Below are 24,024 nucleotides of genomic sequence, written 5' to 3'. Positions count from 1 at the left end.
CTCAGTGAGGGCCATGCTGAACTTGTGTCCAGCATGAGTGTGTGCATGGAAATGGAAGGTCAAAGTTCATCGCTATGACTGGTAACCGTCCCCCTAATACTTCCAGAAGCCTCCAGAAGGGTGCTATCAGTGCAATATCCTTCCTCCATGCCTTCCCACACTTAACACCATCTGGGCTCACTAAAACCCAAACAGGCCTCTGATTGATCAGTATCCATGGTCCGCTGCACTCTCCAGTATCTTCTGTGTAATAGCCCCATTGTTCCGTTCTCCAGACCTTTCTGCCATTGTCTTGGGAACCAAAAATAAAATTCTTAAAATTTCAGTCCACTATTCCATTATTTCTTTAAAATTCCTTCTTAAAGAATCCTCAAAGCTGCCAGGCGGTGGTGGCACACGCCTTTAATCCCAGCACTCAGGAGGCAGAGGCAGAGGCAGAGACAGGCAGATCTCTGTGAGTTCAAGACCAGCCTGGTCTGCAGAGCAAGTTCCAGGACAGGCTCCAAGGCTACACAGAGAAACCCTGTCTCAAAAAAAAAATCTTCAAAGTCATAGTGACTAATGCCTATGCTCCCCTCACTCAGGAGGCTGAGGCAGGAGGATTGCAATGAGTTCAAAGTCTGGGCTACAGAGTCAGGTGTTGTCTCAATTTTTTTAATCATTTTTTTTAAAATCCTGGAATCTAATAAAAATTATATTCAAGAGTGTTTTTTTTCTAAAATAAAGGAACAGATATCACTTTTATGAAAGAGTAATTTACTTTAATAAAGAATAAGATCAATACTTTTTCAATGGATACAAAAATAAATATTTGGATTACAGATTCGTGCGCTAGCACTCACGGAGGCAGGAGGTGACATGTGACACATTGTGACATGTGGCCAGCAGACAGTCCTGGCTTCAGAAGAGATGTTCCTGGCTTTGGCCGAGGGGGAGAAGCAAGCCCCAGGTTCTGTTCGCAGGTGGCACACACTCTGGGGACGGTGTCTGTTGAGCTGGCCCACCTCAGCCACCTCCACACAACAGCCATGAAGTTCTCTGTGTTCTTTGGCTTTTCTGGTTGCAAGGCGGGGCCTGCAGAGCCCCTCAGCCCTCATACTTTCCCCCACTTCTCAGAACTACAGTCAACAGGTAAAGCTTCCCCTGCCCTTCACTGTGGAATGCTGAGCACATTAGGAGGGACCCAGGCTGGTTACAAAGGAGAACAGATCCAGGAGGTCTCTCCTGTCTCCAGACAAGAGTGGAAGGAAGAGGATGCTCCCTTCCAATGAGCTTGGCATCGGCACCTGCTGTGCACCGATAGCTGAACTAAATCCTTGGCAGTGGCTCACTCCTACAGGAAGCGGCCCTGGAGGCGTTCCTGCGGCCCCACAGCCAGTGATTTAAATTACTTAGATACTAGACAGGATGGCCAGATTGAGGGCACAAACGGGCCTCTGTCACAGAGCCGTGCACTAAGTTTTTCACCCTGGCTTCTACTCAGCATGCTACAGCTGGGCATTCTGCCCTGTGCTGTGTAGGATATGTACCTTTCTCTGGTATGTGGGTGGGCACCTCTAAGCCTAGAGTGCAATTTGGACATTGCTTTTCACTGGGCCTTAGGGCTATATGTGGAGTGGGACAACGGAAGGGTGAGATGCCTATGGACGGGTCCTCTCCACAGTTCCTGGTCCTACCATGCCCCACGCAAACCCCCACCAGCTGACACAGAGTCATGGGAATTGATGAGCCACAACGAAAATTCATATGAAACCCACAAGCAGTATCTACACTCCTATTTATAATCTGCCCTTTACAGGAAAGGTCCAAAGTGATTGACAGCAGGCATACAATACAAATATTGTTTAAAAAGTGAAAACCATTTAGACAGGAGACAGAGGTTACCTGGGACCACCTCATTACAGAAGCTTTTTGAGAAAAAAAAATGTATCAACTTACTTTCTCAGCCTTCTGGCCAAAAACTAAAAGAAAAGGGCCGAATAGTAAAAAGATGCATTGTATACGATCAAGCAGAAGAAGTCACAAATCTCTACCTTCAGTCAGAGGACAAAGATGGCTCTATTGGCAGACTGACTTACTGTCAAAGGGACTCCAACATGCAGAAAGAATAGCCATTAATGGTAAAGGAAAAAACTCATTTAAAAAAATGTTTTAATCGCAGGGTTCTGGCCACAGCCCCTGCAAGCTTCCAGCATCTGCCTGAGCAGGAGCGTGTCCATAGCTGGGCTTCTTGAGGCCCCACGGGGGACACTGCCCACCCTAGTCAGGGGGGTTCACATCCTTCATAATCCTGTCACTCAAAGAATTGTGACACTTGAGTCTCGGGCAAGGTGGGATGCCCGGAAAGAGGCTTAGACGGTGATCTGTTGATTTTCCCGGAAAAAGGGTCTCTGATGTGAGGCACAAATATCTGGAAACATCCGGAAGGTCTGGTCTAGCTGGGGCTCCTCCAGGGCTGGCATCAGGGAGCCAGCACCACAGGTCTTGCCTGCTTCCTCCATCATCTGCCTGGCATACAGCTGCTCCACCTGCAAGGGCCGTGTGCCAAGTCAGAAGAGAGGTGGGAGGAGAATCAGGGCCTTCCTCCACCACAGTCCTCCGAGCCCCTCAGTGACGAGAAGGGGCTGGGCAGGCAGTACTCCTCACATTGCTCAAATAAGGGCTCAAATCGGTCGCTTAGACCTTAGGGCCACTGGACAGGTGAAGATTTTCTGAAGAGGGAGGAACAGGGGAAGGGAGGAAAGGAGAAGAAAGGAAACACAGACAAAGAGAGCCCCAACCCGGGAAGACAGAACACAGAGGTGGCGGGAACTCTTTGCAGTCTGGTTCGCCCACCTCTGCCCTGGTCACACAGGTGGAATATTCAGTCCTTGCTGTCTCTATTATACCCTGGGATAAAGTTGGTCCCATATAAATGAGGGTGAGGCTACCTGGGCACGAGACAGAAGCCGCTAACTCTCACCTGCACTAGGATGAGCTTGGAGCGCAAGGGCGCTGTGTCCGGAAACTCCTCCCCGAAGCACAGCACCACCCTGCTGTCGGGAAGGCGACTCTGCGAGGCGTAGAACTGCTGCATTTCTGGAAGAACACAGAAACCAGTGAGCCTCTGAGCTGTAGTCAGGGTCCGGGGTGGGCTGCAGCACTTGAAAGGGAACCACATGCAGCCCACAAGCTGAGGACTGGACACACAATCACGCCACCTCCCCAGGGACCCTGCCAAGGTCTTGGCTGAGGCCCTGGACTCTGTGTTTCTAAGCAGCTTCCAGGCTAGGGAACAACCACACGCTTCATTAGCTCCACACTCTGAAAGGAAAGGCTCCAGCTCTAATATCCTGTCTACCCAAGGGAAACTGAGGCAAGGACCCCTGGGCTGCTCAGGGAGACTGTGCAGGTCAGGCTTCAAAGGGTTCCCCAGCTATACCATCGCCAAAGCCCTCAACCCCTGAGGAGTGAATTTAGTCCGTGATGCAGAAGGCACAGGGTCAGAGGTGGGTGTGAACTCTAAGGCAAGGGCAGCCAGATGACTCAGTACTGACCTCTGAAGAACTGGTTGGTGTCAAAGACCTGCACCACCTCATCCCGCTCCAGCTTGTTGGGCCTGCCCTTGGACACCACCGCGTTGCCGCTGCAGAACACACGGCCCTGGCACAGGCGCTTCACAAACACACCCTTGCGGTTGCTGTGCAGGAGCACACCACGCTCCAGGTGCCCAAACAACTTCCGGGTCACCTGCCTCTGCCGCTCACTGGGGATGATGTCAGCTGTTGGGAAGCACACCAGCTCCAGGCCGTCCGGCCCATACATCTTGGGAAGGCCCGGCTGGCTCAGGGATAGGCGGCAGCCCTCAGGGCAGGTGGTAGTAGCCTGGCCCACGTGTTTGCCCCCATAGTAGAAGCTGATCAGCATCTGGGAGAAGGCTGTTGGGGGATGAGAACACAGGGCAGTCAGGGGCCTGGGAAGAGAGGGAGCCCCAGGCCCTCCTTTCCAAAGGCCCAGAGTCTTTTTCCCCTTCCAAGTGGTGTTTGCTTATGATCCCAGCACCTGAGTGACAGAGAAAGGCCAATCCTAAGGCTGACTGGCCAGCCAGTCTCTCCTACTTGGTAAGATCCAAGCCAGTGGGGGAGTCCCTGTCTCAAAAAATAAGATGGATGGTATCCAAGAAATGATACCTAAGACCAGCCTCTGGCCTACACACACACACACACACACATACACACACACAGACATGCATTCATGCACACACACACATGAACCTGTATTCATGCACACACACACACACGAACACGCATTCATGCACACACACATTTATATTCACATGCATCTGCACACACAGGAACACACACATGTGAACTTTTACACATGATCTAGGAAGACCTGGGAACTGTGCCAAGTTCAGGCCATTTAGGCATTGCCTGTGTAATGTCCCATGAAGTGCCCTGTGGCTCTGCTTCCCTTGTCACCCTGGACTCGGTGGCCTTTATTCAAGATGGGAAGGCACACCACCTATGAAGGTGTGACCATCACAATACCATCTTCCCAACACACGGTGACCTGGGAGTCCCTGGATTCGGGTGGAAACCTCTGCAAAACCCTGCACACAGCCTGTCCTCCAGACGTGCTCTGTCTGGGAGCTACCCAGGGGGGAACTGTGACAGACAGGCTACACCTCCACCATCCCTTCACTCTGTCACCTCAAGAACTAGAGTGCCATTCAGAGCAGGGACGACTGCCTCACACATGCAAGGTCCTGGGTTACATCCTCAGCACCACAAGTGCAAACCAATCAATAAACAGAATTTAAAAGAAAGAGAAGAACTTCAGTTTGGCACTAACAGACCATAATAATCCCAACTATCTAACTTGAGCCATGAGGCTGGAAATTTATCAGCGCTATATTTTGCTTTCGTTGGCTTTGGTTGGCTTCAGCCTCTGGCTTCCTGTATAAGAGGTGTTGCTGGTGTCCTCTTACAGGCAAGAGCAGCAGCATTCCAGATAAACTTAAGAGTGAAGAGACAAGAAACATACACCGCAGAGGGCCCAGCAGGCCCTGAATGACAGCCAGCGTGGAGGTGGGGCTCCAATGCTGGGAGCTAGACAAACCCTGAGCTACTGTAGGAATAAAGAGAAGAGCCCAGAGCTAAGGGCTGGAGATGCTCTGTAGCTGCTCTAAACAGAGTTTTCTTTCCACCAACAGCAGCCTGAGGAGTCCTCGGCTTCTCAGCAGCCCAGGCTTCCCTCTGGAGCCACAGAAACTGACAGCTCCCCAAACCTATAGTGTCCTGGAGCTGTGCGGTCACCAGCAGCACCGCTGGGAGGGCCTGTGTGAGTAACACACGCCGCTGGGGCCAACACTGCTGTGCATCTGGAACACTCGGACCCTTCCCTAGGGTCTATCCGCTAGAGCGCCCACCACTGTCCAAAGATTCTTGTCATCCCCTGCTGCCGCGACATCGTGTTCTAGAGTCACCCGAGGAAAGCCAGCTGTTTGGGTTCAGGTCATCAAGCTCACATTTGGGGAAACTGAGGGCAAAATCGACCTGGTCAGCAATTCAGTGGTAGTACCAGTGCACCTACGCCTCGCTCCTTGCACTCCCCACCAGCCAGGTGAGGACCCTCTGTGTCTGCATCACCAACAAACTGACACATTCCCTCTGCACCCTGGGACAACTGAGGACTTCATTCTGAGTGAATGGAGACTCGGCATTGCATCTGCCTCTTACACTGTGCCCTGTGCCCACACTATGCCTTGTGCCCACACTGTGCCCTGTGACCACACTGTTCCTGTTCCCGCACTGTGCCCTGTGCCCAGTACATGCCCTGTGCTCATGTTAAGCCCACATTGTGAACTTCACCCTGTCATCTCAGAGGAATTTCGGAACCAGAACCCCTCAACACACCCAGGAACAGCAAAATGTCTCAGAGATGCGCCAGCAAGACTGGCTCAGCAAACCCACGCTATAGCATCCTGAGCTTGGAGAAAGGACAGGTGGACGGAGCATAGGTGCCAAGCTGCCACACCTCACAAGTGACAAGTGCAGACCCAGAGGAGAAGCGGGTGACCGGCGTTCTCCATGCTGAGATGCAAGTCTTCACCCCACCACTGAGATTCTAAGAATCTGGACACAGTCTAAGCCTGCTTTAAATGCATCCACCGAGGACACTAGCAGCTCACCCCACATGTGATCCCAGGCCCACCACTAATATCCTAAAATCAGGATTGGCACTATCACCATTAGCATCACCATCATCTCCACCATCAGCACCACCAGCATCACCTTCAGCATGGAATTCCGGCACCATTTCCTTACAACTGTGTGACTTGAGGCAAGTGGCTTCACCCCGCTATCTGCTTTTCATCAACAAGGTAGAGATGGCAACAGCACCAGCTTTGTGGGGGCTTTTGTGTGACCACATGAGCCGGGGAAACAGGACAATATATGGTCTACAAATAAGCCCTCTGAGACTGTGCACCACAAACCCTGGTCTGCGGGGATTCTGAGGGGCGCTGAGTCAGGGGCTTTGGGCCCATCCACACACTGGATCCCTGCTGTGTGTTACTGGTCACTGCAACAGTTTTGTAGATGAGGAATGGAGGCTGAAGAGGCGAAGGTGCAGTCCCTGCCAGCCTAACTGTTCTGTGGGGGAGCCTGGTCTTGCTCTCCACAGCAGGCTGGCTCTGGCTCACTCTGAAACGCTAAGACATGCCAAAAAAGCCTCGCTGTTTAATCCGTTCATTGACTATACACAGACTGGGAAACAAGCTGGCAGCCTCAAGAGAGCTGGCAGCAGGGTGGCACCGAGACATACTCGGGGGTGGATGGCAAATAAAGAGCGGCAGCTCATGTCCTAGCACTTCAGAGCCTGAGGCAAGAGGGCTGTGAGTTCATAACTATCCCGGGCTACACATTGAGACTGTCTCAGAAAAACAGTTAAGTTTTAAAATCCAGACCTCTGAATTTATCTGATAAATAGGAAGTCCATAGAACACTGGTTACCCACAGAGAGGCAGTTACCATGGGGCAGTCCTAGGCCAAGGCTAGTGTAACATTCTCCCTCATTCCCTGCCATTCCTCCCCACCCATCTCCCTCTCTGTCACCTCTGTAGTCAGAAAACCAGGAGCCCTGGCTGTGGCTTATTTACAGAGGCAGGGTGTGTGACCTGGGTTCTGGAAGTGGAGCTCCGAGCAGTGGTGGGGACTCCTTGCTTTCCTCACATCTGCTGAGACAGCTCTACAAGGCTCAAGGACACTTCCTCCTCACGGCCTAACTTTACTGCTCACTCAGTTGGTCACAGGTCTGGGCCAGGCAACGTGGCCCCCAGAATGCATTGGTCAGCAGATTCCCAGGGCCACAGCCCAAGACTGACAAGGTCAAAGGCTGAGCCCATTAACCCAGGCCTCCTGTGGGGGGGGGGGGGTGAAGGGGCCTTGAGAATAGGCTAGGAGGCAAATGCTTTCTGAAACTTGGAGGAGCTAGGGTCTCTATCTACAGCCAGGTCTCAACCCCAACACGCAGGCTGGCACTAGATAGAGCATCATTTCCTTTGTATTTTTCTTACTTGCTGGGCACCTGCCTCTGCCCTCATCATGGCCCCCAGGGCATGCTTCTGCCTGAGCTCCTCTGAGTCTGCCATGAAACCAGACAACACCATGGCTCCTGGGAATGAATAGTGATGCCAGCAGTCCCACTGCAGGCGGCAGTGAAGATGGAACACCAGGATAGATCCCTGCTCTGGGGCCTATCAGACTCACCACCCAGGACCTATGAAATGGCAAATAACCTATCTCCATAACCTAGAGGAAGTTGGAGTCAAGGGTAGAAAAGGGCCCACAAGAGTGTCAGCCTTAACCCTGGCACCCAAAATTGTACTGTAAATACCACCCACCACCATCAGCACCATCACTATCAGAATCATCAGCATGGCTATTATCACCATTATCAGAACTATTAGCTCCAGCACCACCACCATCAGTACTATCGGGACCATTATCACCACCACCGTTACTATCACCATCACCACCATCACCATCAACATCACCGTCACTATCACCATCAGCACCATCAGCATCACCATCAGTACCATACCCAACAGCATCATCAGCAACATCACCACCGACATCATCGGCGCCAGTACCACCAGTCTCAGCAGCATTAGTGCCATGTTACCAACAAAAACAACCCCCGTGGGAACAGCTTTTCTCTGGAAATACCTCTTGCCTTAAGAAACTGAACTTTTGCAGTTAGCCTGGCCCTGAAACCAGGTTAATAATTTGCCTTTGAGACCATTCACAGTTTTGTCGCCATCTGTCTTCCTACTGTGTTCTCTGCCCACTTAACCTGCCTTTAAGAAAACAATGTAACCAATCTTACTATGCCTTGGATTTCCCATGCAATGAGCTTTTAAAACCCAAGATAAATAGTATTCTCCCATGCCCATGCCAGAATAGTGTGAGTGAGTGAGTGTGTGTGTGTGTGTGTGTACATGTATGCATGCATGTGTGCATACTATGGTAGTCATTTGCTGAAAGCAGCCCATAGATTAAAACCAACCCTAAACAAAACAAATATCCTATAAATGTTAGAAGCAACATGAGGATAAAAATTAATAACGTATCAGCTGGGCAGTGGTGGCACATGCCTTTAATCCCAGAACTCAGAAGTCAGAGGCAGGTGAATATCTGTGAGTTTGAGGCCAGCCTGGTGTACAAGAGCTAGTTCCTGGGCAGGCTCAACAGCTACAGCAAAACCTTGTCTCAACCCCCTCTGCCCCCCCCAAAAAACAAAAATTAATCAGCTATTCTGGATCAGCTGGGGTCAGCAAAGTAACTTCTTCCCTTATAAAACTCTGCTCAAGATCTCTGTTAAAAAAATAATTCCCCAGTCTTTTCACACACTGTGCTAAATAAACACAGAGCAAAGCACTTTAGTAGGATCACAGAGACATCAGACCCACACAACAAAGTAACACTGACCCAAAGACAACAAGACAGTCAGAAGACACAAGGAGAGAGGTAAAGAATTCAAAGATACAATCTACATCACCATTAGCATCTGCACCAGCATCATCACCATTAGTATCATCTGCATCATCACCATCACCATCACTGCATCATCATCACCATTAGTATCATCTGCATCATCACCATCATCATCACTTCATCATTATCACCATCAGTATCATCTTCATTATCACCATCACTGCATCATTATCACCATCAGTATCATCTGCATCATCACCACCATCAGCATCACTGCATCATCATCACCATCAGTATCATCTGCATCATCACCACAAGCATCACTGCATCATCATCACCATCATCAGTATCATTTGCATTGCATCATCATCAGTATCATTTGCATCACCATCAGTATCATCTGCAAAGCAGGCTACATTATCTTCTGCACTGCTGCTTCTGAAGACCCTCTGGACCAACTGTGGCTACCTCAGAAAGATATTCAGCAAATCTGGGCCACTTGTCTGTTCCCAAAACCACATAGAATGAAGAGAAAAAAACAGTCCTCGAAGCCTACCCCCAGGCCACACTTGTCCATAGAACCTCATGACCCTACCCAGGTCATGAGACTGTTTTCAAACATAGCCTGTACCATGCCCACCCACCCAGAACACCCTAGTACCTGAATGATGTGTGTCATAGGCAGCATACCCGGTCACCAGTGGCAGGCCTGTAGGCAGAGAATAGAAAGTATAATCCCACCTGGTTCTGTGAACATCCCTGGGGTATGGATGGGACACTAATAATGCTGGTGTTGATGCTGATGGGCAGATCCCACTCTATGTGAGCTCTCGGGCTCACAAACACAGAAATCCACCAGGATAAAGTGTTTCCTTGGTGCTCTGGGATCCTGTCCTTGTGCCAGAAATCCACAGGACCATGTTCCCTTCCTACCAAAATGTCACTGGACTGTATACAACAACAGGGCTTATCTCACAGGGGAGCCTGGGGTCCCAGGCAGCTTTCCCAAAAACATCTCTGAACACTGGACCCCTTGCAAGACAATACTCACGGCCTGGAAACCTCATAGGCCTCCAGGGCCAGCTAAGACATCCTGGCAGCTCCTGTCTTAGCAGGAAAGAGGTAAAAGAGGAAACCAACGTGCCTGTGAGCCAAAAAAATTGCTCACACACTATAGCAGGGGCCCCGGTGAATGGCCCTCTAAACGTCTACAGCCTGAATGTACCCACAAGATGCTAACAAAAGGGTGAAGCCCCCTTATTTAACTTTCTAATTCCTTTGGCACCGCCAAGACATATAACTGCCCATCGTGGTTCCAAGCTATTGCCCTGACTGGGCTCCCTTCTCTCCAGAAGTCCTGGGTCTCTCAGGGTCTGGGAGTGTCCTGATCATCTGAATGGAACAGTGAACCTATGTGAGCCGGGAAGGAGAAGCAGGGTGGCTGAGAGCTGGGGCCTCCCTTGAGTCTTGGGGATGTTGGCAGACTCCTCCTCTCAACTTCCTGGGGGTATGGGAGGAGAGTGGCCATGCATAACCACCTATTATAGACCAAGATATTTGTGCCTTCCTGGGAGGTTGCACCTGGCTAACTCAGCTCATGGCTGTGATTTTTTCACCTATCTGGACTTAGTAACCTTCCACAGGACATAGGGCCTAACAGTGACAAGTACCCCCAACCATAACACGAAGTACCTAATGGCTGGCAGTGCTGGCCACACACACTCACCTGCATTGGGCTGCTGGACCCACCAGTCAGGAAGGACCTGGCTCCTGCCGGGCTCTGGTGGGGATGGGCTCCTTTTGGTCAGACCCATGTACTCATCCACAGAAGGCTATAGGGCCAGGTGACAGAAAATAACCATTGAGTCACGGGTCTCCAGCACAGTCTTCCCCAAAATCCATGCTTGTAAAACCCAATATCAGATACGCAACGAAAGCCACAAAATCTGTCACCTTTATCTCATGAGACAGAACCTGACCTTCACTTTGCAATTCATTAGACCCTAGACTACAAGCCCAGCAGCTGACAGTCTAACCAAGCTTGTCAAGGCTATGAAAAAGCTCACTGATCTTTTGATGCCAGGAGACATGGCCCAGCTCTAGGGCAACCAGTACAGTGACGCTGAATGAATCCTACGGTGAAGTGAGACCCTCACTCAGAGAGTCACATCCAATTACAAGAGGTCCTAAACCTCCTTCGCTTGTGACCCTAGTGTGTCATCATATTCATCTAATTGTTCAGTGAGTTGGCCAAAAAAAAAAAAAAAAAGATACTGAAAACAGGACACAGGACCAAGACCACCTAGAACGTCACAACCGCCATTTGCCAAAAAGCTGGGCCACACGAGGCAGGTGTTGTTGGCTGTCTGCACTATCCCACGGCCAAGCTACAGGGTGCACAGCTGATGACCCATTGCTAACAACAATCTTGGTTTTGTTTCTCTGACGTCATGGTGCTGGGGATGGAAGGCAGGACTTTATGCACACGAGGCAAGCGCTCTACCACTGAGCTACATCCCCAGTATCTTTTCCCTTTTGGTTTCAAGACAGGGTCTCATGGGAGTTTCCCACCTTGAAGTCATTCTGCAGCTCAGACAGGCCTTAAAACTTGCTATCCTCCAGCCTCAGCCGCCTGAGTAGCTGAGATGACAGGTCTGGGTCACCTGTCATCTAAAATGCCCTCCTCTTCCTTTACATGAGCTGAATAGGGTCGTTAGCTATGAAAGCCCCACCTTGTGCAGACATTTAAAATATGATAGAGATGCTAAAAAGAGACACACAAAAGGCCATCTGTTTAACTTAAAGAGACCCCATTGCACCTTCAATTACAGGCTACCAACCATGCATGCATCATCAGTGGATTATTTTAAGATCTTGGTTTCGTGTGTGCTGTTAGGAACTAGACCTTAGGCTTCATGCACCACAGGTGAGCGCTGGGTCACTAGCTAGTCCCCAGTCCAATTGGTGGATCCAAAGGGTCTCAGTCATCCAATTCCAGTGGCCATTCAGGAATAAACTTTGTAGGTTAAAAAGCAAGCCATATAGTTGCCAAGAGGGCCAATAGGATGACCAGGAGTGATGGAGAAGATCATGCTCCATCCTGGAAGCCGGCTGAGAAGCAAGGCTAAGACCACATTGTGACGTTTCAAATCTGCTATTCAACATGTTTAAGTAAGCTTGGAGCTTAAGAAAGCTTTGCCGGAGGCTCACAGGAGAAGACAGGACATACAGGACCTGACCAGGACAGGGAGGCTGGCCTAGGGAGGTGGCCAAGGAGTCCTTCACTCTGCCTCCTCAGCTAGAATTGTCACTTTCCTAGAGGGCCTGAGGCGCTCAATGCCTGTGAGGGGTAAAAGTGATGTCTGTCCCTCCCTGGAAGGTGTTTGGGAAGTCACACTCACCTCCTTGATTAGCTCATCGATTTCAGAGCGACCACACTCCATCTCCGTGACATCGCTCATGCAGCCTGCAGGCACCACGCCCAGCTTGCCTATGGGAAAGGGGATGGACACCATGACCCAGGGCGGCCAAGCACTGCAACCTTTTATAAAATGCTGAGTTAAGGAAACAGAGGTGGTAAGCGTCCTCCCTGGCTTTGACCAGCAGCTGCTAGAAGGTTTGGGAAAGACTCAACCGTGCCTTCTCATGGCCTGGTCATCTGATCAGCTAGGTCAAAAGAGAGAAGTGGGTGCTGGGGGGGGGTTGTAAACACAAGGCTTTTAAAGGACAAGGCTCAGACTCTGGCTTCTTCCTCCTATCTGAGCCTTGCCTGGTACGTTTTATACGAGACATTCACTGCCTACATATTGAAGATAAGTTTGCTAGTCTGGGTATTTGAAAACATTTAGAGATTTACTGGAGAATATGCTGGCAGATGGGGAGCCAGATGGCAGAAAATCTTTGTCCCCTGCAAATATACATGTCTGCACACTTCTACCACATGGCAAAGTCACATCTGTGTCCTGTTTCACAGCCCCCACCTGCCTCCTGGGGGCCCAAAGCTTTATCTGCTGGCATCTGAGCCCAGGTGGCTTCTCACCCACTTTGCTCCTCTTCCCTGATCAGCATTTGCCTTAGAAGATTAGCATCTATGAGATAGGGCATGAGCAACAAAGCCCAGGCTCCCCACTCCCAGGGACCTGTGCAATCTCCCTACCACTTCACCCAGTGTAGGGGACCACTTCACCCAATGTAGGGGCTCACTCAGAAGCCACTGCTGGCGCAAGAAGAAAGCAAGAAGCTCCCCCGCCCCCTCCCCCCAGAGAGGCTGGCAAATCACTCAGGTTCATAGTACAGTGTACCAGGACAAATGCTACGCAAATGCTGTGTTCCTCTGCTCAGGAGCCTGCTGAGCCTTCACCCCCAACACTGCAGGTGATGGGGCTCCACCCGTGCTATAAACAAGTCAGGGCCATCTACCAGGTCAAGCCCGGCTGAGCCTGGAGGAGCAGGGCGCTGAGAGAAACTTCCCTATTGCTTCGAATCGTTTTGAAGACACACAGTCTAGAGTCGGGAGTAATTAAGGCTGTTGGACCTTCCAGAGGCTGCGCAGAATGAACCAGGCCCTGGGAGCCATAAGGCTCTTCCAAGGAAGGTCGCTGAATAAGCCTTGCCACGGTCACCTATTAGGACTCTGAGTCAATGCAACCAGGTGTCCATCTGCAGGTGACTAAGCTACAAATGACCAGGTCACACAACACTGCCAACCACGGTGCCACCACCTGCACCCGTCAAGCATCAGTTGGGTCAGCTTCCTCTTTGGGGGATTTTTGTTTGGTTTTGTTTTGCTTTTGAGACAGAGTCTCACTCTGCAGGCCAGGCTGGCTTTCATGCAATCCTCCTACCTTGGCCGCCTGAGTCCTGGGATCATATACACATACCAACACACTTCCTACCCCTAACAGACTAGACATGTCACATCTAGTATTTCATATTCTCCGACAGGCTTTGTCACCATGTCAGCTTCCTGGTGGGTGCCAGACAGTCTGATACCGGCTCTCTGTCTATATGTTTGAGTTCTGATTTTTACTTTTTAAAAAATTGTATGCCTGATGTTCAGTACCTCCCACCGACACGTGAGGACAAAGCCAGAATTTATGTCCAGCCCTAAGAACTGTTGCAAGGTTTCGGCTATTAGCAGACTGCCTGTAAGTTTCCAAAGAAGAAGTGAAGTCACAACTCCACAAGATTCTTTACGCCTATGTGGAGTGGCTGTGAAAACCAAAGCTTTCAAAGACCCTCACAGACTCACGGTGGAGATTAAACAGCTCTGATTCCACACAGAACGCGGGTTTAAAAGGATTCTGAGGTTAGCACTGAGGTCGACACACTCTGATTGATTAGTGATGTCTCACCAGAGCACAGGCACACACTTCTGAGGTTAGCACTGATTCTGATTGATTGGTGATGTCTCACCAGAGCACAGGCACACACTGTGTGGCAGGTTTCCGCTGCCCCTGCTGTCATCCCTTTACAAGTGCTGTAAGGATTTTACTGCTGGAAGGGACCTCAGGAATGATGTGATCCCCGACAGCAGTCACACACTGAGACCATCAGTGAGGTCATTGCTGCTGTCTTGTCTAACTGGAGAACTCTTCACTCAACCTTAGCCCACACTTTCCTCCCCACTAGATAGACCTTCCCCGGCCTCCTCTGTAAACTTCTCGACAGCAAAAAGGAATTCTGCATCCCATGCTCTGCTACGGCAGACTATTCGGGGGAGGGTACACCAAGCTCCGGGGGCTCTGCCGGGTTCCCGCTCTGACTATGACCCAGAGTGCTCTGAGCCTTGACCCAGGCTACCCTTCCCTGCCTCCACATGGCCACTCCCTCGGCAGGAAGCTGCCACTTGACAGCACATGGCGTGTGAGATCAGCAGACCAGCTCTCTGGGTCTGCTTACAAAAGAGAGAACAACTTTGTTTAGCTAAAGCAGGCACCCAAACCCTGTGGGTGGCACGCCTGCTCTGTGGAGGCCAAAGGCTAATGGGGCAGAAGAGGGAAGGTGAGGGAGGGTCCTGGAAGGCTTCCTGGCCCCAGCAGATAGTTACATTTTTGCTCTTCCTCCGGGACAATTCGGTAAACTTTATATGGCTCGGAAATGTCCAGCTGGGATCGATCGGTCACTTCCTCAAAATCTGGGCTCTTGTTCAAAGCACAGCGTAACCTCGTCTTCCACGTGGCTGGCTCAGCTTTGTCCCCCTCTTTAAACTTCCCTTTAAAAACTGCCCAGGCCTGAAGAAAGAGAGAGAAACACAGTCAACACAGAGGGACACAAACCACAGAGTTCAGCATGAAGCCAGGACTGCAAACCCCCTCCTCCCCAGAGGCTTTCTTGGCCATCGACTCTTGTTCAAGGTCAGCACTCCATGGGACTTCAGGGAGACCACTTTGTCTACTGTATCTGAAGAGACCAGAGCAACACTCTGCAAAGCCAGAATTTGAACCCATGCCCCCAGCTCCCCACACCCTGGGATACATCTTTGGCAAACTCCTTCTCTGGCTTGACGTCATGATGCTTGAAGAGAAAGGTGCGCATGGCTTCACCAGTATGCTCAAAACAAAGACTTTCTGCTTTTTCAGATAAAGCCCTGAGCATGAAAAGGGAACCATGTGAAAGTTTGAATGTGACCACCATTCTTTCCTTTTAATAGAAATTTTGTTTTGCATTTTTTGCCTGATCCTGGCCATTTAAAACGCAATGGATTGCTCTCCCTGTTAAATGTCTCTGTTTTTCTTCTGTGGTTTCTTTATAGCTAATTTTCCTGACCTGTCTAAAGCTTATGATATAAGCAAAGACCAAAAATTCAAAGCAGGGGCTCAGTCAATACAATGCTTGCCATGCAAACATGTTCAAATCCCCAATGCCCACAGAAAAAGCTGGGTATGTGTGTCTGTGATCCCAGCACTGTGGACACGATAACAGAAGGATCCCTAGGGCTCACCAGCAGCCAAGCTAGCCTAATCTGTAAGCTCCAGGTTCAGTGAGAGACTTTGTATAAAGATCTGAGGTGGAAGGCGATAGACAAAGACACCAACCCAGGACCCCTGGCTTCCAAAGGCACACACACCAGGGCACATGCACATCTATGACTCCAGGGAACTCTGAGGTTCAACGCCAGTGCTCTCTGAACTGTTGATGCCAGATTCTGTATCTCTGCTCAGCAAGAAGCTGGAAGAACATTCCTACCGCTGAGCCTGAGTGGCCACTTCCTCTCTGACATAGTTGTAACCCACTTTTAGAAAGATTTTTTAAGTAGATGGTTTCCAACTCTGGCCTTTATTGTAAACTGCACTGCGGGCCACTTACTGGCTTGTGGACTGTTGTGAATTCAAAGGCAGAAAAGAACAACTGGCAGACTATAACAGTGATGTCAGGGTTGTTTGTGATTACTGGAAGGTTCTGCCTCTTTGCCGCTGATGCTCAGAGTGGTCCCCACAGTGAGGACCACTCAACACACTGTCTAAAGCATTTTCCAGCAGTACCTCCCCCTGGAGATAGCCATCCAGGACATCTGCCACAGAAGTAAAGACCCCTCTCTAAACCACTGAGTGAGTCCATGCTCCAACAGCGCCTGAGGAGACACAGAGGCCACAGCAGTGCTGTAGTCAGTGGGTCCATGATGGAACTGTCCTGCCCCAACAGCGCCGCCCTGTTCATTCCGTCATTCGGGGCTCACGCTTCCTCTGCGAGGAAGGCCTGGAGGCTGCTACCATCAAACCAGACTCCACAGTCAGGAAGCATCCTGACAGCAAGGGCCTGCCCTGAGCCTTGCTACATCTGGCCAAAGACCAGCTCTACAGAACTGTCTTGACTGCCTGGTCTCTCGGGGTCACCCAGCGCCGAAGCTCCAGAGTAGGTCATGCTGGGACTCACTGCTTGGACTTTTTCCTCAGCTGACATTTAAAAAGCAATACCAGGAATGTACCTCAGCTGATAAGAGTGTTTGCCATGAGTGCATGAAGCCTTGGGTTCAATCCTCAGTGCTACATAAACCAGGTATGGTGGCCCACACAAGCAATCCGAGCATTCAGGAAGTAGAGGCAGGAGGATCCAGAGTTCAAGATCATCCTCAGCTACATAGCAAGCTTGAGGTCGGCCTGAACTATGTAAGTCCCAGACTCGAAACAAAATAAAAAATTAGCTCCTGTTTCTTCCTTCAAGGCCCTCTGTGTATTGGGTGGTGTGGTCGCTAGACCTATGACCAGTAGGGCCCAGGGAATCTCAGCCCTTGCCTGATTGATGTAAGCTCAGAGTCTTTTCATTCTCCATCTGTGGTCTACACAGGAAGCAGGCCCCAAGACACTGCCTGCAGACAGCACTGGACTCTCTGGGATAATCCCTTTCCCTCCCCCCAAAAAAGCAAAGCATAAACCTTTTCCTTCACAGCCACATTTTTTAAAGGTTTTTAATTGTCTGAGAATAGCAGGTTTCCTACTTCACCAAAAAATCCCTAACATGGCTCTATCTGCCCAAAGTCTCAACACAGGGTCCCTTCAACTGTCAAGAGGAGTCTGGCTGATGATGCAGAGACACTCCACCCCACACAGAACAGCTCAGAAAAGCCTCTCTTTGCTCTGTGTCTCCTGGACTGTCCCCCCCTCCCCACACGCACTCGCCTCCCCATCTGGTGGGCACCCGTTTGTCTCCCGCCATTCCTGCCGAGATTGTTGTCTCATTTCAGATTGCCACACAGAGCGGCTGCGTAACCAACGGAAACACTGGGAATCTTGCGTGTTCTTCTCAATGCTGTTGAAACGGCTTGTTGGCCATGAAGAGCGTTGCATAAGATGCATAAATCTGGGGCTTTATTTCAGGACTCCTGGTTTGCTGAAACAGGGAACTGGCTGAAGAGAGACTCACTGTCTCCTGCAACAAATGAGACCCCTGGTCCAGCACTCTGCCTTTTCTCACCATGATGGTCGTCCCGCCAATGCCCTGCACCTCAGGGCAAGTGTCAATGTTGTCGTCACCAGCTCAGTCCGGGGTCTCATTGGAAAGGGGAGACTGTGCCCCAGAGTGCAGCATTCAAGGCAGTTTGGGCAGTTGCAGTGCTCTGCAGGCTGGGCTTCCCCCCTTGATCCCAGTCTTGAGTCAGTTCTGGTCCTCAGCAGTTCAATTTGCCTTCCTCCCCCACCCCCAGCTCCCCTGAACACACAGAACTAAAGGCAGTGGTTTCCAGCCTGGGCTCTGGGTCAGGCCACCCAGGCTGCAGCTGTTCACAAAGTAGAAGTCTGGGCTGACCACGACCTGTAGCCCTGAAACTCCCAGAGAGAAATGCAATGCCTAGGGCCTTAGGAGCACCCGCTTTGACTGTGACAACCCACAGGGGGTCCTGACCCAGCCTGCCTGCAGAGCTGGGCTGGGCTGATCCTTAGGGAGAAACCACCCTACTTCTCAGTACAATCAAGGGTTAAGACCTTGAACCACCTGACCCCAGATGCTGGCTATATCATACAGGGGCTATGAGACCTGGAGAAGCCACATCTCCTCCCAGCACCACTGCAGAATGTCAACAGGAATATCACCCGCCACACAGGATGAGATGAGGAAAAGAAAAGACTAATTCAAGCTGGCTCTCACCCCAGCTGTCTGACCTGCTCTCAGTGGTAGCACTGACTCCTCTCAGAAGGGGAAACAGCAGGGGCAAGCTCAGGACGCCTGCCCCTCAAACCCTGACCCAGAAGCAATGATGGAAGCCTGTCGCCCTTTCCGCTGACCCTGTCATTCCAAGCAGGAGTCTCACTTTGACAGAAGCCCTCCATAGTACACCGAGCGGAGCCTGGCAGGACGTCAAGGCACGGGGGTGCAGGATGGGTGGGGAAAGCACACTTGGCTTCACAGGGGAACATGCTAGAGCCAAGCACTCTTCAGTGTTTCCCTTTAAAAACTGGGTCAATTGTTTAGTCGTCAGGAGACTCTAGAGTCAGGGAGAAATCTGAAACCCCCGCGTGGGGATGCAGGTGCCTTTTACCTTGAAGATGGAAGCATCCACTTCCTGATTGTAATCCTGCTTGCCGGCATGCTTCCAAGGGATACGGAACATGGTCTTCTCGTCGCTTTCCCATATCAGCCCTGGGTACAGGCTGCTGTCAATCTGCTCAATCAGCCACTGCCGGAGCCGACGCCCGCCATTCCGGTCACACATCCTTGGAAAGAAACAGATCTCTTACTATAATAAATGTGCCTTTCATGAGTCACGGGGACCCCAGAACGGACAGGAAGATCAGAGATCCACACAAAGCTGCTGGCTTGGGAGAAGTCTGGGCCGGTGCCAAGAGAAAACAGTGGCGACCCATGACCCTAAACCCAAATGAAAACTGAAAGCCCGAGGGACCCAGAGCTGCCTGTCCGAAGGTGTGCCCCACCCATGGCTCTGGCTGTGTGTCCCAGCTCTCCCTGATCTCCTGTGTCAGAAAGACACTGAGGGCACCTGCAAAGAAGCAGCCGCTCTTAGACGATGTTGTACTTTGCTACGAGCTGCCCACCGCTCTGAGAACGAGCCTAACCACTGATACCCAGGGGCTGTTGTCCCTGGCAGACTTTAACCCCGGCACCTCCTGAGAAAGGGGGCACCCTCAAGGGTACCCCCTCTTACAGGTTGTCCTTTCCTCGCTGGCGTGGTAACAGCAATGTAGAAGAGTATAGGGCCTTATTCCCACTGGGAATGAGTCAGAGCTGAAGTCATGTTCCAGCTAGGTGACCTTAAAGCCATTTAACCTTGTTGGGGATTCAGTCTGGGTGATGAGCGTAAAGTACCTGCATCAGGGCCTGTGCCCTAGAGGACTCCTCCAGTAACACAGATCCTCAGGGACTCTTGTGACCAACCCTAGACGAGAGCAAGGCACGGTACAAAGCCAACTCAGGGGCTCTGTTTCCAGGCCCTACCATCCCCAGACACCTGATGGCATCCTTGGACATTCTCGCCAGCACTGCCAGATAAACATTCCCTGCCGACTGGGGAAAGAGAGCACTTGCGCCCTGAGTCTTGCAGCCAGCGTTTACTAGAACAGCCTGGAAATCCCCACGGCAGTTGGACAGATGCCCACCCCAAAAACTAGAACACAGCATTTCTAGCCTTCCAATTAAAATGTGACCTCTTCGGGCAGGAAAGAAGTCATCAGCAGTGAGGAGACACGATATCTCCAAGGACATGATTACGTCCAGAGCCAGCATGGCCCACAAAGCAAAACGGCAGTCAGGAGTGTTGGGAAGAGCTGCGCAGGTCAGAAACTCCAGGCCACTGTAGGTGGCAGCGGGAGAAGGAAAGCAGGCAGCGTCCTGAGAAGAGGGAGGTGAGATCTCTTCAGGGCTGGCTTAGCTTTTCCACCCAACAGCCCCAGTGGCCACCTGTGGGCTTAGAAGTGGGTGAGGGCTGAAGTGAAGATGGTCTCTGGTTCTGTTTTTGTTTTTATTTTTGAAACAGGGTCTCATATCCCAAGTCGATCTCCAACTCCCTGGGTAGCTGAAGATGGCCTTGAACTCCTGATCCTCCTGCCTCCATTCCCCACTTTACAGGGACTAAACCCAGAGTTTGTGCGTGCTAGGCAAGAGCTCTTGCCACCTGAGCCACATCTCAAGAAAAAACTGCACTTTGGCTGGGAAATCCTGACCTCAGTCAGCAAAGGCTCTTCTCCTTGGGAAGCCATTTGATTCCCAGCCTGAAGACCTTCACCAGAAAAGCAGGGGAAGAGGGGATACATCAAGAAACCCAGAATTCTAAAACAACTGTGCTTACAAGTGACGAACCAGAAAAGAATACCTGAGTAGAGAAATAAAATGCCACCAGATACCCCCCAAAAGCAAGTAGGGTGCTAGCTCCAACAGCTTGCTCTAGGGAAGACAGAGGAGACTCTCCTGACTTGATAGTATCTTATGAGGTCTGCAAGGATAAATGTGGGTGGGAGCAGAGTGGGGGGCTCAGGATACAGCAGAGGAACTGGTCTCTAAGGAGATGTCAATCAGAAGCCATCTCAACTTCCCCCCGGAGATGGATTTGTAAACCACAGGCCCTGGCACCTGAGCCCTGAAATCTAAAGAGAATTCACTGGCAGGGCTAGACCTCTTTCCAGAAAAAAAAAAGAGAAAGAAAGAAAGAAAGGAAGAAAGAAAGGAAGGAAGGAAGATAGATCCAAGCCTGGAACTTTTTCATCAGGGTTCCTCCGATGACCAACACCCCAGAACCGTGAAGGACACCTGCCATAGAAGGTGACAGAGAAAAGAACGGCGTCACTGGAAGGAAAGGTGAATCACAGATTGTGAAAGTTGGGAGGTTAAAATCCTCTAACCCAGCTTCCTCTTCGCTCAAAAGAGGAGAAACTTGGAGGGACAGCTGTCCCCTGGGCACGGCACAAACCGTCAGCACTGTCCCCAGCTCCCAGAAGTGATTTTATTCATTCTACAGACAGAAGCTTCAGCTGGAATCTGAATCTCAGCACACAGACAATCCTTTCTATTTCCTCTACAGTCACCTCTGAGGTCCTAGGCAGGCAGAGCCTGACCCCTTTATAACTATGGACAATAATAACTTACAAACACGCTCACATGATCGTAGCTTCCTCTTCTTGATGTTAAGGGAGCATTCCCTCTCTTGGCCCAGTCCTGTCTACAGCTAACCCAAAGCCAGAGCACTAAGTCCCGGCCAGGCTTCTCACACGGCAGTTGAGGCAGAGGCTCGCCCCACACAGATGTCAGCATCTCCACCAGTCATATGTAGCAGGGCTCACCCCAGGCCATCTCCTTCCTTCAGCCCTGGGCACCACTCTGGCTCCTACGAAGCGGAAATATCCATCACGGCCATTTCTCTCGCGTGTGCCCCAAGCTTCCTCTAGCCACTGAATTACTCCCAGATCTTCATGAAGGAGCCTTGCCATAGCTTAAAAGAACAACCTAGAATTGTCATGTGACTGCTCTTAACTTTGACTTTAAAAGAAAAAAGTGGGGGCCATTGGTGGTTCAGCCTGAAACCCTAACTCTCAGGAAGATACGGCAGGAGGATCTCCAGATTTCCCAAACGAACCTGGGCTACAGGGTGAAACCCTGTCTCGAAACAAATAATAACAATAAAAAAAAAAAACAAGCTATGGGGAAAGAATTTTAAAATTCTAGAACATTTATGGCTAGTTTCTATTAGTTTCTACCCCCTGAACCCCGTCCCAGCTGTGGCTATGGAACCCTTCTCACCAGGAACAGTCTTCCCTACAGCCTGGGGCCACGCTCACAACAAACCAGTCCTGGCAGCTGCGACCCACACGGAACAGAACTTTCCTGCCAGGGTCAACTGGGGTAAGGCGCAGTCAGTCCTGCACCACTGGGCAATCAGACAGCCACTAGTCAGAATCAACGCCTGTCGACCCCTGGGCAAGCCCACGCTTTGGATAGTTCACTCTTGGTAACCGGGCTGCCTGCCGCGCAGAGATTGGCAGGTCTTACATTACAGGGGGTCACTGTTTCTCTTCATCATCAAGTTGCCCATCAGGCAAATTTTAAGAGGAAAGGCTGGGGGAGAAGGTGGCTGTTGTGGTGATTGCTGTTTTAAGAAGCCGTCAGTCTTCGGGAACAGGCACCTGCTAACGTGCTGTACACTTCGTCTGGGAACGAGTGGGAGAGGCAGCCCCGGCCTGCGCGCCCTCCCCGACCGCGTCCTACCTGCTGCTGATTCCCACGCTGCCCGCGCCTCCGCGACCGGCCGCGGGCTACTGGATAGACGCACGCGCCCCTTTAAGGACTGGGCGGGGGCGAGGGCGGGTCCCACTCGTGCGGAGCGACGGTCGCACGAACCAATGGTGCGCGGCAGGGACGCGGGCACCGCCCAATCAAAGAGTCCCGCTAGGTCCGCGTTCTCTGAAGCGCTGGCCTTTCCGAGAAATCACTTCTGCGAGTCCTGGCGCCCCATTGAGCCCTTTTTCTCCCTTTACCCCGGGGGCGGCGCGGGAGGGGGCTGCCCCAAGGAAGGGTTGGGGGACTGGGGCGTCCTCCCAGGATCAAGACGGCTGGTAGTGCGCACAGTTCATTCTTGCGGTGTGGCTAAGGTTCCAGGGCGCCCCTGTCTCAAGCACGTGTCCGGGGGCTGCCCTGGGTGTCACCTGCCGGGATTGGGGTTGCAGAGCAAAGGCCGGTCCCAGAGCTGCGTAGTGGACGACAGCTAACTTCCACCGGCCCTAGTGGAAGGAGGATGACCACCTGAAACTGCCCTGGGGGCCCGGGAAACCTGGGGCGTCGCACGCGTTGGGGCTGGGATGCCACCCTGGAAGGCTCCGCAAACATTCTTTGTCTTGTGCCCCCAGTGGTGTCAGGAACCGGGCCGGAGCCTGTTCCTAGCCTGAATAGGAAGTGAGGGAGAGGAGCCTTAAGTGAGGTAACTGACTTTTACTGCCTACTGCCAATCACTCACCTATGGCCACGTTTGCCGGACTCATTCAAATGGGTTTTCAAAGAGGGAAATGTTGGAACCAGGACAAGGACTTTTAATTGGCCCCCAGATACAAGAAGTACACAGCTAAGTTTCAAATAAATACAAATTCAAGTAAGAATTTTCCAGTCTTCTAATTCTAATTTATCCTAATGAGCCTGTTGGTACACCTGAAGGGCATTTGTGAGATATAGATTGTCAGTTGTTAATTCACTGATCAATACTGTCCAAAAGTCAAGAGCCAAGTGGAGTTCCCTGAAGCCAAAGAATTACAAATAAAACACTACTTTTCAAAACTCCAACTCGAGTAGTGTGGGAGTGTTTTAACGTGTTTTCTGTGGTGAAGCCAGAGTCCAGAAATCAGAGACGCTCTACAAATTCCCACAACAGACCCCCATATATGCCCCTTATGGATTGATGCAGATTTTCCTACCTACAAATGTTGTCAGAGGCACAAAACTCAAATGTCCAGCCAGCCTGCCTGCTTCTTAGCTAAAGGTAGAGAGCGCTAAGGGAAACCAGCCCCAGCATGTGGTCCTGGCAGCAGGTGTCACTGTGCACACTGCAGGACACCAGTCTAGCCTGCCTGACAGCTGTCCCCTGTCCACTGTCCTGAGGCCACGTGTGCTTCAGGAG

The 24,024-nt window shown here is 51.1% G+C and overlaps 1 protein-coding gene across 3 annotated transcripts; it reads right to left on the bottom strand.

Moving 5' to 3' along the window:
* Positions 1-739: 739 nt before the first annotated feature.
* On the bottom strand, positions 740-22,759 carry Irf8 (interferon regulatory factor 8). 3 transcript variants are annotated; one of them, XM_050165277.1, is made up of 10 exons: positions 22,626-22,665; positions 21,510-21,747; positions 18,952-19,126; positions 15,028-15,211; positions 12,380-12,468; positions 10,705-10,810; positions 9,640-9,687; positions 3,537-3,917; positions 2,963-3,078; positions 740-2,528 (listed from the first exon to the last, which is right to left on the bottom strand). In XM_050165277.1, the coding sequence occupies exons 3-10, from the start codon at positions 19,123-19,125 to the stop codon at positions 2,352-2,354; spliced, it is 1,275 nt and encodes a 424-aa protein (XP_050021234.1). In that variant the 5' UTR covers position 19,126; positions 21,510-21,747; positions 22,626-22,665; the 3' UTR covers positions 740-2,351. The 3 variants fall into 3 exon arrangements, with proteins under 3 accessions (XP_050021234.1, XP_050021232.1, XP_050021233.1); XM_050165275.1 differs by having other exon boundaries at positions 21,522-21,747; XM_050165276.1 differs by lacking the exon at positions 21,510-21,747 and having other exon boundaries at positions 22,626-22,759.
* Between the last annotated feature and the right edge of the window lie 1,265 nt (positions 22,760-24,024).

Source organism: Alexandromys fortis, unplaced genomic scaffold (genome assembly GCF_014885135.2).
Source record: "Alexandromys fortis isolate MF-2015 unplaced genomic scaffold, M_Fortis_MF-2015_v1.1 scaffold_165, whole genome shotgun sequence".
Taxonomy (NCBI): Eukaryota; Metazoa; Chordata; class Mammalia; order Rodentia; family Cricetidae; genus Alexandromys; species Alexandromys fortis.
This window is presented reverse-complemented; position numbering and strand designations above follow the sequence as displayed.